The sequence below is a fragment of the Tupaia chinensis genome, unplaced genomic scaffold (assembly GCF_000334495.1).
Source record: "Tupaia chinensis unplaced genomic scaffold, TupChi_1.0 Scaffold000292_1, whole genome shotgun sequence".
NCBI lineage: Eukaryota > Metazoa > Chordata > Mammalia > Scandentia > Tupaiidae > Tupaia > Tupaia belangeri.
Window position 1 is genome coordinate 2533150 of NW_006159777.1, and position 12395 is coordinate 2545544.

At 55.2% G+C, this 12395-nt stretch overlaps 1 protein-coding gene across 1 annotated transcript in view; it reads left to right on the forward strand.

Moving 5' to 3' along the window:
* The first annotated feature begins 4946 nt into the window (after positions 1 to 4946).
* The window catches only part of ADAMTS8 (ADAM metallopeptidase with thrombospondin type 1 motif 8), a 32211-nt gene continuing 24762 nt past the window's right edge, over positions 4947 to 12395 (forward strand). The window contains exons 1-2 of the mRNA XM_006150649.2: positions 4947 to 4995; positions 10455 to 10657. Of these exons, the coding sequence (XP_006150711.1) occupies positions 4947 to 4995; positions 10455 to 10657 (252 nt within the window). The remainder of the gene's footprint in view (positions 4996 to 10454; positions 10658 to 12395) is intronic.

The window sequence follows — 12395 nt, forward strand, 5'->3', positions numbered from 1 at the left end:
CTCCCGGTCCCGGCCTGCCAGCCCCCAGGCCTGCCACAGCGTGGAGCTCACGGGGCCCTGGACACGGAACGGACAGAGCGGCCGACTAAGTTCGGCAGTCACTCGCAGCCTGTAGACCTGTGGGTGAGCTGTGTCCCCTCGGAAATAGTGGCCACCACTGTGCCCTGTAAAGGCCACTTTCCTGCATGTCTCTACAGGAACCCCACCCAGTGCTCTCGTTTCACAGCTGGGGCAGCTGAAGTCGGAGAAAGGCCCCGTCCAGGCTGCCCAGCGATCATTTCGCCGTCACTCTTCTCTCCTGAGTCTGGACTCTGGCTAAACCGGTGAGCTTGGCAACTTCTGCTCAGAAGCTGTTGTTTCCGCGTGCACAGCCTTGTGTCAGCCGTCTCTCCCACACAGCACGTCCCCTCTGCCTCACCCCTGCCTGCCGGTGGGGCTCTCACCTCCTGGAGGAGGCCGCTGGGTGTAACTCGCACAGCTTGGCCGGTCCTTGCCTCTGTGCACGCGTGGCCCCCAGCGGCTCAGGTGTGCTCCACGCGAACGTGCCCTTTCCAGCTAACTGCTCACACCCTCTGGCATGACAGAAACTCACCCACTCCTTTCTTTCCTTTTTTAGTTTTGTTTTTTCTAAGTTTATTTACTCAGAGAGAGAGGTAACCCCTGGAGTCTTCAGGCCATGACCCTCCCTGAGCCCCAGCTCGGATTACAGGCACACGCGTGCCCACCCCGCATCCTCAGGGAGGTCCGGGACAGACTTGGGGCCTTTCCCCTACACATCCAGTGGCACGACCGCCGCCTGGCCCTCCCCTTAGTTCGGGCTTCGTGACAGCCCTCAGGGCAGTGCTGACCACCCAGCTGAGCCAGGTGGGTCTGAGAAGGTCCAGGCAGGTCAGCCCAGAGGAGCAGCACAGGCTTATACAGGTCTGGAGACCCACCTACTCTCCTCCTGGTCCTGATGGGTCCCCATCACCAGGACCAAGGGTGACTTCTGCCTTCCCGGAAAAGCAAGCTTCCTGGAAGTTCTCCCAAAGACAGAAGAAAAGAATGAAGGAGAAATAGGGTGGGGAATGGCTTGGACACACGAGGGTCTAGGCAGGGTTCTAATGGGAGAAGTGACCAAGAGAAGATGCCATTCCTCAGCTCAGATAAGCAAAGTCGTTGTGCTGCCCTGTCAGGAAGTCATCGGGTCTCACAGCCACGTGACACAGACGGACAGGCATGTCGCTTTTGTGCTTTACATCTTTCCCTTTGTCCAGATCCCTCAGCGTCCTGTCTGACCTGAGACCCACTCCGCAGAGGGGGCAGTGCAGACCACACCCAGGAAGGCCGGGCTTCGGAGCCCAGCAGAGCCCCTCGGAGGCCCGGGGCGTGTTCAGACACTGATTTGCAAAGGTCAGAGCCCCTGGACAGTCTTCTTCCAGACGTGGAGACAACCAAGCAACTGAAGAGCCGGCGAAGGCCCCTGAATTATACACAGCCCAGGGCCTGGACCCACCCAGCGTGCTCGGAGGAGGTCCTTAACTCTGGCTTCTCGGGGCGGGGTAAGGAGAAGTGTCCCTGGTGCTTACTTCCCTTGCTTGTTCTCTGGGGCACTACGAGGTTAGCAGAAGGGGTCCTGACTTGGCCTGGGCTGGCTCCTTCTCCACTCCAAACCCCCGACACGGTCTCCCCAGCCACCCCTTCTCCCGCAGGTTCCCCAGTTCAGTCACTTATTTTATAGATTTACACACCCAGCGTGTACATTTCCGGGGCACTCTGGGCTGTTCAGGACACGGCTGCACCTTTGGCCTCAACCTTCGGTTGAGGGTGTATGCCTAGAACAGGGATGAAATGAATACCAAGCGCTCAGCTCCTGCCTCGGGACTCAGAAGGCAAATCATTTTTTCTACCAAATAAGCTCCTGTCTTCTCTACTCGCATCAGCAGCAGCATTCAGAAGAGTAGCTTCAAGAGAGGGTCTGCTCTGGGCCTCGGCCCACCATCCCACTCAGTAAAGGGCCGCCTCTGGGCTCCTCCTACAGCAGGGTAGACCAGGCCCCGAAGGGAAATCCATCATTCCTCCCTAGAAGCACGGTTTCTCCCATCAGCCCTCCTTCCTAATGAATATACTCAATACAGCAAATAGTATACCATTTGTAAATGAGTTCGTGTACAGCATTTCACAAAACCACATGGGGACGGAGAGTGGTGGGCCTTATTAACATCCCACTTGGGGAAAGAACTGAGACTCAGAGTCTGAGTGTCAGCAAGGACGGCCGTGAGGCTGAACCCTCCCTACTGCGGCCCAGCCCAGCTGCCTTTCCTCCAACGAGACCATCCCATTTCCATTTCTGTTCTCCGTCCGCACCCCACGGGTTCTCTCGTACGCTCCCTGTCACACGCCCCTTCCCCAACTCCCTTCCACACTCTCACTCCTCATACTCCTCGGACTCACCCTCACAAGCTGGTTCGCAGCCTGGGAGTCGCCCAGAAGCTGAGCCTGCTCTGTAGATAGCTAACCTGATGTCCTCGAGTGACTTGGTCTCCATGTTTAGAGCTTCGACAAGATGCCACAGGGGGTCGCCACTCCTTGGCCAGCGAAGAACACATAGAAGACCCTGGTCCTATTTCCAACCCACCCCAAAAGCTGGACATGGTGGCATGAGCATTGGTGGCTCCAGCTACTCGGGGGCTGAGGCAGGAGGATCACAACATAGCGAGACCCTGTCTAAAACAGAAAGGGACGGAGCAGCAGCAGGAGACACAGAGCACACCGCCAGGGGCACCAGTAACTGGCATTCAAGAAGCATTTGTCCTGTTGCGTTCATTCCATTTGCACTTTCTCCCTGCACGCTGAGGCACCGAGTGCGAGGAGTCACATAGATCAGCTGAGAGGAGGGCCACAGCTTGGGCTGTAGAGCAGCCTTAGCCACGTGGGGCTCAGCTCTGAACACGCTCTGCCACAGGGCGTGGCCCATCAAACCGGGAGAGGTGTGTCCTCTCCGAAGCCCATCTTCAGCTCCTAGAGGCCGAGCATCTCCCTGTGCCCAGAGAGGCGGGTCTCCTCTCCCTCGGAGGCCACTGTCTGAAATCCCCGACAGTTAGGAAGGGCTGGGCTGAGTTAACTTCTGACACCGTGAGGTAGGGAGCAGGGAGTGGTCTATGCCCGTGCCACTTCCGGAGTGCAGGTGAGCAACCCAGGCCAGCTATCATTGCTTAATTGGGGGGTGCCAGCCCAATGACCCAGTCTCCGGGAGTCCAGACTCCTTATTCACAGAAGAGGGAGAATGCTCTTACCGCCGTCAGTGACGACACATGGACACGTGACGTGAGTAGCGTCGTCTGGGAGGCCTGTAGTGAGAAGGCGCGGTACAGTCCTCCAGGAGTCTGCGACCTTTCCGAGAAAGGCCGAGGTGAGCCACGGGCCTCCTGCTCCTCACCAGGGGGTTAAGAGGTAGGCGTGCAGTCTGTGGCAACCCAGAGGGGCTTCCCGTCCTCCACTGCCTCCTCCTCCAGCTCACTCCTCTCCCCCCTCCCACGTGCCCTGTCTGACCACCACCCGCACCCTGCTTTCTATAGCTCTCTTCTCATGCAGCCCACCCCTCTTTCTCAACATTTGACCCCGGGGTCTTCGTTCACACTAAGGTAAAAATCACTGATAACAGGTTTAAGATGTTTCCCACTCACGTGTATTTACCTTGGCAGACACACGAGCTGGCACTGCCACTTGGCAGGCTGAGGCCACCTAGGAGGCTCCGGTTCAACCCCAACCCACCCTACAAGCTGGGGGTCACGGCACTGGAGCACACCTATCGTCCCAGCTGCTCGGGAGGTTGAGGCAGGAAGATCGCAACATGGACAGACCCTGTCTTTAAAAAGAAAAAATAAGTAAATAAATACCTCTGGTGAGTACATGCACCCTCTGGAAAACTAAAAAAAAAAAAGGTGAAAGTATTTTTCAAACATAAAACCAAAGTTCTGATGGTGGAACTGCAGCCAGAGCCAGCTGTCTGAAACTCTGAGGGGGAAGGGAGCAGGGAGCAAAGGGGGCGGCAGAGAAGGCCCTCCCGGGCAGGTCGCCGCTGGTGACTGTGCAGGTGCTGCACGGCTCAGCCACAGAGCCACAGTTCTCACTCACGAGGGCCCCAGACACCAGCACATGCACACAACCTGTCCCAGCTCTCCCAAGGGCTTCCCCTTGGTGAGGCCCGGGCCTCGAGCCTTCCTGGCCTCTCCTTCAGAGACATCAGGTGGGCCTCACTCCTCTCTCCCTCTCTCTCTCTCTCTCTCTCTCTCTCTCTCTCTCTCTCTCTCTCTCACCTGCTCAGTGCCCCCTGCCTGCGCTTCATTCCAGCATCCACCTCTGCTTGGAGAGCTCACAAGGCCCTGCAAGCCCAGGCCAAGCTGACTGCTCCCCTGTGCTTGTGGGAACGACTGCACCTTCTTCCCAGCCAGGCCTTCCCCATCCCTCATCTCTCCTCCCTGGGCCCACACCCACTACAGATTCTCACTCACGAGGGCCCCAGACACCAGCACATGCACACAACCTGTCCCAGCTCTCCCAAGGGCTTCCCCTTGGTGAGGCCCGGGCCTCGAGCCTTCCTGGCCTCTCCTTCAGAGACATCAGGTGGGCCTCACTCCTCTCTCCCTCTCTCTCTCTCTCTCTCTCTCTCTCTCTCTCTCACCTGCTCAGTGCCCCCTGCCTGCGCTTCATTCCAGCATCCACCTCTGCTTGGAGAGCTCACAAGGCCCTGCAAGCCCAGGCCAAGCTGACTGCTCCCCTGTGCTTGTGGGAACGACTGCACCTTCTTCCCAGCCAGGCCTTCCCCATCCCTCATCTCTCCTCCCTGGGCCCACACCCACTACAGGACCTACCGGTGCTAACGCGGAGAGGCGCTGGCTGATCCCTCCCCTGCACGACCGCCGCCTCGGCTTAGGCTTGCATGTCTCCTGCAGTCATGTCCGAACATGGCTCCATACCCGGTCTCCCCTAACGCAGTCCTGGCTGTGCGCAATCGTGAGTGGTCTTTCTAAAGACAAGTGCGGTCCCGTGGCTTCCTGCACTTTTAGTCTCTACGGCGTCTGTGCTGCCCTGTGGCAGAAAGCTGGCAGTCCCCAAAGCCATGAACACACCCTGCCTGTAGGCCCTGGTCCCTGACATTATTTTATTTTTATTTTTCTCTAAGACAGGGCTTCCCACGTCTCGATCCTCCCGCCTTAGCCTCCCAGCTGGGGCCGTCCAGCTCATCTTTAGACAGGGTTTTGCTGCGTTGCGTGGCCAGCCTCAGCTTCCCAAGGCACTTGTACCACCACACTCAACCTTTAGGTAGGACCTGGAATCGGACCTGGGTCTGCCGTGTGGTCCCAGGCTGCAAGCCCAGTGTCATGGCACCACCCACCATGCAGCTGGGCCCCACTGGCTCAGCCTCGCTGCCTGCCACGCCACAGCAGCCCCTCACGCCCCGGACCTGGGAACGCGCACTGACCACCTTTCCTCCCTCACACATGCCAGGCTCCTTAGAGTCTGCGAGTGTGCATGTGTGAGTGCCCACACTCACAGCTCCACCTTTCTGAAGTGGCTCTTCTCCCTCCTCTGCTTGGAGGATGCCCTCTCACTCATTAAAGCCACCAAACACGTCACTCGGACTGTGAATTCCCCAGCCTGCTCCTTGCCCATTAAAACCCAGCGTCCCCTGCTATTCTGAGCTCCCAGCTTACGGAGAGGCCACCCCGCCCACAGCGTTCACTGCGCTGCCCACTCCTCACCACGGCCTTCACACAAAGCGCTGTCTCGGACTTGCACTGGTGTATGGCAGTTAACCTGCTCTCTTTTCTTTTTTTAGAGGTTTTTGCTATAAGGTGTGTGCGCTCGCCAGAAAGACAGAGAGAGACAGAGACAGAAAGAGAGAAATCACCCCCTAGGGGGGATGGCCACACCGCAATCCCTTCTCCTCCATTCTCCTCTCGGGATCTTGGGCACGCACGCACACGCGCCCGGTATGAGTTTAAGCCACCGGGTCCAGGACTTGAGTCGCGGTCGGCTACATGGGAGTCCAGCGACATGGCCATTATGCTAACTGCTGGTCCCTTAACCTGCTCTTTCACCAGCCGGGGGCTGTCTTGAGACGAATGATCAGAACGCAGGCATGGCTTTTGCACCTCTTCGTCCAGGTGTCTGGGATGGCTTCTGGAGTAGGTTTACGGGATTTCCCACAGGAAGGGAGGAAGCAGAGGCTAGACGGGGAGGTGAGAAAGGGAAAGAGAAAAGAGGGAAATGCAGAAAGCTGAGGAAAGCCCAAGGCGAAGAGGGAGAGAGAGACAAACACAGAGCTAAGAGAGAGAAAGGAAGAAGAGAAAAACAAAGAAAAAGAAAGCTGAGTAAAGCCCAAGGAGAAGAGGGAGACTCAGAGGGCGGCCATGGAGGGGAGTGAGAGGAGAAAGTAAGGACGGAGAGGGACCAGGAGATGTCTTGCTCCTCCCGACATCACCCGTATATATGTGTGGGGGCATTCCCTGGCAGAATACGAGAGAAAGCTGGCAGCGCCGGGCGCTTGGGGCCCACACACATGCCCGGGCCTGCGTGCCCCCACCCCTGCCCTAAAGCCCGCTCCTTCCTGAGTGCTCAGCCTCTCGAGGCAGTCGGAAGATGCCTCCGCAGTCTTAGATCCCAGTCTCACACGGGCGGCACTCCCTAGTAAGCAGCTCAGTGTGGCTCATTCCCTAGTCCTTTGAGTTCTTCCATGACGGAAGATTCTTTTACTGAAATACACACACACCAAGAGCAGACAATGGAGCCAGCACAGTCCTCAGGGTTAGGGGTTGAGACTGACCAGCACGTCCGCCTGGACTTAGCCTGGACTCTGCAGTCAGCCCTGCTCCACACGGCTCTGGGGGTCATGCCATCTCGGATCCCACTTGGGGTCATGCCACCACAGGTCCTGCCTGGGGTCACGCCACCTCGGCTCTGCTCTGTAAGAGGCGTGGAGCTGGGTGTGGCTTGGAGAGAACACCACAGTGGGCACTGGGTTCTCGCCCCGAGCCCCCTGAATCCAGCTGCATGACTCTGCTCAAACCACGCCCTCGCGGTTCTCAGTCTCACCATCTATAAAGCAAGAGGTTAGGGAAAGGGGTCTCTGAGGTCCCATCTCCCTCTAGGTCCATATCCTGCCTTAGAATTCTCTCCTTTCTCCAACAACCATAAGGAAACACCAGACAGAACAGACGACGGGGAAGAAACAGCTCTTACAATCTCAGGAAGTGGGATCGAGGACAGCTGCCAAATCTGCACTAGGAGAGAATGTCTAAAAGTCAAAGCAAACCAACAAAGCGGATTTATTATCCAGAAACAATGAAAAAGTTCAAACATCCCAGCAGTACCTGCTGTCAACCAGGGCATCGTAACTTACTGGGTTCCCTGCTGTCCATGGGGTGGAAGGTCAGACGACAGCTCCGGCCACCCCAGAAGAAGAGGAGGCAGACACTGTCCAGCCCCCCAGCCCCCACCATGCCAGGAGGGGGGACACACGACGTCGACACTGCGGCCACAGACAGGCACGTAAGCTTCCTGTGGGCCAGGCGTCTTCCCGTACTTCCCACCCGCGGTCCACACGTGCACAAACCCTGGATGGTGTTCACAGCGAGCCACTGCATCACCATAAACACGCACCTCATCTGCTCCGAGAAGGCGCCCTCTACCCTGAAGGCCTTTCCTTCGCGCTTTCCCTCCCCTCTAAGATAGGAGTAACTAGTGCTGTTTTGCAAATTAGTTTAATAAATAAACACCCGCAGAGAGCTGATCACATCCCAATACACCTATTGGAAGTTGAAAATGCTATGAATCAAAATGCACTTAAAGGCCTCCTTGACCTGAAAGCAGATGATGGCGCAGCAGTACCATCGGGGAAGCGGCCCAGGAAGGTTCTAGACTCGTGTCACCAAGCCTCTCTGCACTGCCGAACCTGTGTGCAAACCACCACTGTGGCATGAGGACCCTGTGGGGGATCTCTCCCTCCCTCCCTCCCTCCCTCCCTTTCTCTCTCTCTCTCTCTCTCTTTCTCTCAGAAGAAAGATCTTTAAAAAATGACACTCCTCAGCTTACAATGTGGTCATGGTTTCTATGGCAAGCATATCACTTTTGCACCATTATAAAGTCAAAAAATCCTAAGTCCAACCATGGCAAGGTTGGGACCAGCTAGTGTTATTAAAATTGCTTAAAGGTTCATGGGATTCATGGTTGGGGAGATTTTAAAGCCTCTTCTTGAATGAATTGTCGGCGGTAAATGTGACGAGACTCCCATCTGGTGATTAGAATGGATGGCGGAGCGTAGGGGAGCTCCTCCTAGCATTATAATAAACCAACTGCAGGACACAAATGTGGTCTCCTGACTAAGGTGGTCCCAAACCCTGGAGACCCCTGGGCGTGGCCAGGTCTCCTAGAGGCCTGGTAATTTCAGGTGAGGGACACGGGTCTAACGAAGGCCAGGACTCAAAGCAAAGGAAGCGCAGGAAGAAGAGGAACAGGAGCCACGTTACACCTACGGTGGCATCCACGTCCCTCTGCCTTCTCCAGGCACCGCTGGAAGACACCTGGCGAATACTCAGCTTTTCACTTGTGCGACTTTGACGAAGCACTGACCCAGATTCGCATAATGTAATAGAGATTTCCAGTTTCTGAGAACGTTGCTCTGAAAATGGAACGGAGAAGGGATAAGCACCAAGTTCCAACACCACCCCCTCCTGGTCACACGGGGCAAGGCAAGCGTGACCACCGAAGGAACTCCTACTGGCAGTTGCGTGGATCACAGATGGCCATTGAGGAGCACTGCACATGGAACCCTGGGAAACCTGCTGCGTGGGTCTTCCTCATGTCCTCCTCCGTCAGCCTGGGCCTGGGGGGACAAGGACCATCTCTTAAGTAACCATGGGCCCAATGCTTGGCAGTTGGACACCGAGATGCAAACACAGGCAACAGCGCTGCGTATGCGTTTGTTCCCAGTGACTGAGACCTCACGAGGGAGCAAGGCGCGTCACTATCAGTCGAGTCGGTACCGGACCTGGCTCTCAGTGCTGCGGATCACAGGACGCAGTACACCTGGGATCGAGACTGGGGGCACCAGAACGGCCGGAGAAAGGCAGAAGAAACCATCAGAGGAGCTAGGACTTGGCAGGGACTGAGCTGGAAGTGGCCTCAGGAGTATGAATGAATGATTTCCTGGATACTGAGTGACGTTCCAAAGGTGGACTATGTAGGGCTGAGAGAGCAGTTGCTGGAGTCACACAGGAGCTTGCCCACGCGAGGTGGCTACCGCAGGAGCCTGCGTGCCCCGGGGGACAAGGCCAGCGTCAACACAAAGTAATGTCCCAGATCAGACACGGCCTGCCGGGGCGTGTGCCCGGTTATGCGCTAGGTAAGGACCAGGAGACCCTCACTCCGTGACAGCCAGTGCTGGGTCATGTCACGCTTGATAGCCAAAGTTACAGAAAATAGCCGAGAATTGTTACTCAGAAAGCTCTGTTTATAATTAAGTGCTGTACTAAGCTCTCGGGAGCCACCGTTTATTCCCTTCTTTGAGATCTTTCACAAAGTACCAGCTTCCTTCTTTTGAAAAAGCCTTTGAAGAAGACTAGCCCCAGAGAACTCCTACAAGTCCCTTCCAGCTCGGTATGACCACGATTTACTCCTCGATTCCACTGAGGGGTGAGCTCCCTGGAGAACACTCGTGGAACGCTCGTCGGCAGGTGTGTTTAACTGGCGGTTTATGAACTCAGCCTGGGCTGAGCATGCTCTGTGCCACGTATCAACTAGGTAGCCCTAAGTGAGTTACTGAACTCTCTAAACCTGCTTCCTTGGTTTACGACGTCCTTTCCAGTGTGAGAGAGAAGCTCATGAGCTGGTCCACATGGTGCAGAGCCCACAGCAAACCCCCAGAAGGTGGAAGCTATCGTAACTGAGAAAACTAAACCACGCAGAAAAAATTAAACCAAAATGAGCCCTTAGAGCAACGCCTGGCCCACAGTAAGCACTCGGCTTTATTGAAAGATAAGATTTGCAAAGGAAATGTTTAAACAACTTATCTCCTTTTTCTAGAGAGATATTTTTGCTGTAGGGCATGTATGCTCGCTGGAGAGACAGAGACAGACAGAGAGACAGAAAGCAAAAACTCGCCCCCCAGGAGGGATGGCCATGTCGCAACCCCTTGTCCATTCTCCTCCTGGGATTTTGGGCATCCATGCACACATGCCCAGTGTGAGTTCCAAGCTGCCAGGTCCAGGACCCAAACCACAGTGGGCCATGTGGGAGTCCAGCGACGTAACCAACACGCCATCTGCTGGTCCCAGCAATCTATCTTCACGCAGGGAGGCCAAACCCCACCACTGTTCTGTAACTTGGGGTAAGTCACTGAAAGCTCCATGCTTCTGTTCCTTCACCACGAACGTGAGGGGACCTGGATTAGTGGCTGTCCGTGTTTCCTCCAGCTTTGAAGAGTGGGATTCCAGAGAATAACAGACTTAGCACGCAGACAGTGTGCACCGACGTGTACGCCTCGGACGACTTGAGTTCTACCCTAAGACATAACTCGTCACTGAGAGTGAAGAGTGATTACAAACTTAAAGTTCACAAGAGGCCCACAATCTATGGCACCATAAACTTTAAAGTCTGCAGCCGGCCTGCACTAGTGGTTAGGTTAAGCCCTGTGTGTAGGGAGCCACAACTCAGATGTCTGACTTTGGTTTGAGTCCCGTCCTTGGCAGCCTGAGAAACACACGGGTGAGTGTGCATGCGTGTGTGTGCACATGTGAGCCCCAAGTTCTGACAGGATGAAGAAATTTTCTGACAAGATGGTGACCACACTCCATTAAATTTAAAAAAAAAGTCTTTTAATTACTTAAGAATTCATTGAATAATGAACTGCTAGATGTGATTTTTTAAAGGTTTTTAAAATTTTTATACCATTTCTCCTTTATAGTCAGAGCCAAAACTTATTTAAAGCATCTTAGTCCGTAAGAACCAAAAATACTGGCTCTAAGAATCCCACGATCCCAGTGTGAGAAATCCAACTTACTGTTGGCTTACACTGAGCAACCTGCCAAGAGCCAGCTAGGAGACAGTTGGGGCGCTCTCGGCTCTGCCCTTAGAGTTAGCACGTAGCTGAATGGCCACGGCTGCATCCCAGCAAGCTTCATTATGGACACTGAAATATTGTTTACATCTGTATTATGGATTTAGTAACACAGTGATGTTAACTATGTATTTACTATCACTGTTTATTAATATTATAAATGTAATATCTTCCCATGATAATGCAGAAATTATTATTAGCGTGTGGACTGCACAAACACTGGCCTTGTGCAGGATTTCCCCGTCCGCCCTGCTGTAACTACACGCGTGGAGAGAGTAGCATGAGTGGCCAAGTGCCCTCCTGCGATTCCTCCAGTCGGTGGGCGGCTGGTTTGGCGGTGCCACTTCCCGGTGCCATGCATCCAGGTGCCACTAGAAACCTCCAGCCTCGGCCCTGCGGCCAGCACCCTGGTCTAAGCATTGTTAAAGTAAGCCTGACACCTTGTGGCTGCATTGAGAACGGCAGGTGCCCCCGGAAGTCAGCAGGGTGTATGGCATGGGAAAGGGTGACTCTCCGGGATGGGGATGGCGTGGCCAGGTGGGCTGTAATTGTTGAAATGAGGCAGCGTGAGCTCCAGAGTTCACTCCCCGACTGCCCTCTCTGAGGAAATTTCCAAAAGGCTGTCTTTGGGGACATTTCTTTCTATTAAAAAAAAAAAAAAAGGGCAGCAACTTCTAGAATCTTCCCACATGTGGGCTCCAAAGACGTTCAGGAGTCTCCCTGGTCTGGTTAAGTCTCCCATCCCCAACCCCCGCCATTAATACATGCCCAGAAGGAGCGAGGGGGAACTGGGCACGTCTCAGAAAAGGGAGACCTAGGGAACCTAGCTGGGGGAAGTCAGACATTTTACTCTAGGAAATGATGCACCGGGGCTTCGAGAAGGCAAGAAACCCATGGCTGAGATGTTACAACAGCCCCGAGGCAAAGGGAATTACGGCCCCAGGTCAGACCGTCCTGGCTGTTCCAGGCCAGGGCGCTGAGATGCAGCGGCTTGCTCATTTTTGGAAGAGCTGACCAGGCCATTCGTTCCGTTCCCCTGCCTCTAGAAGCGTTCCCCAAACACCCCAACTCCCGTTATCCCATCCTGGGAGCAGCACGGGATGCTGTACCACACTGGCGCGAAGTTCATCCTTCCGCCTCAATCACTGCTATCCCTCGTGCTTCTGAGAAAGCAGTGCGAGGGGACAGTCGGAGGAGTGGGGCCTGGCTTCCCCCGGGATCTGCGGTCACCAACGTGCTGTTGTGGTGGCAAGAGCCCCTGTGGGGTGAGCATCCCCGAGTCTCAGGTGCCTGCTGA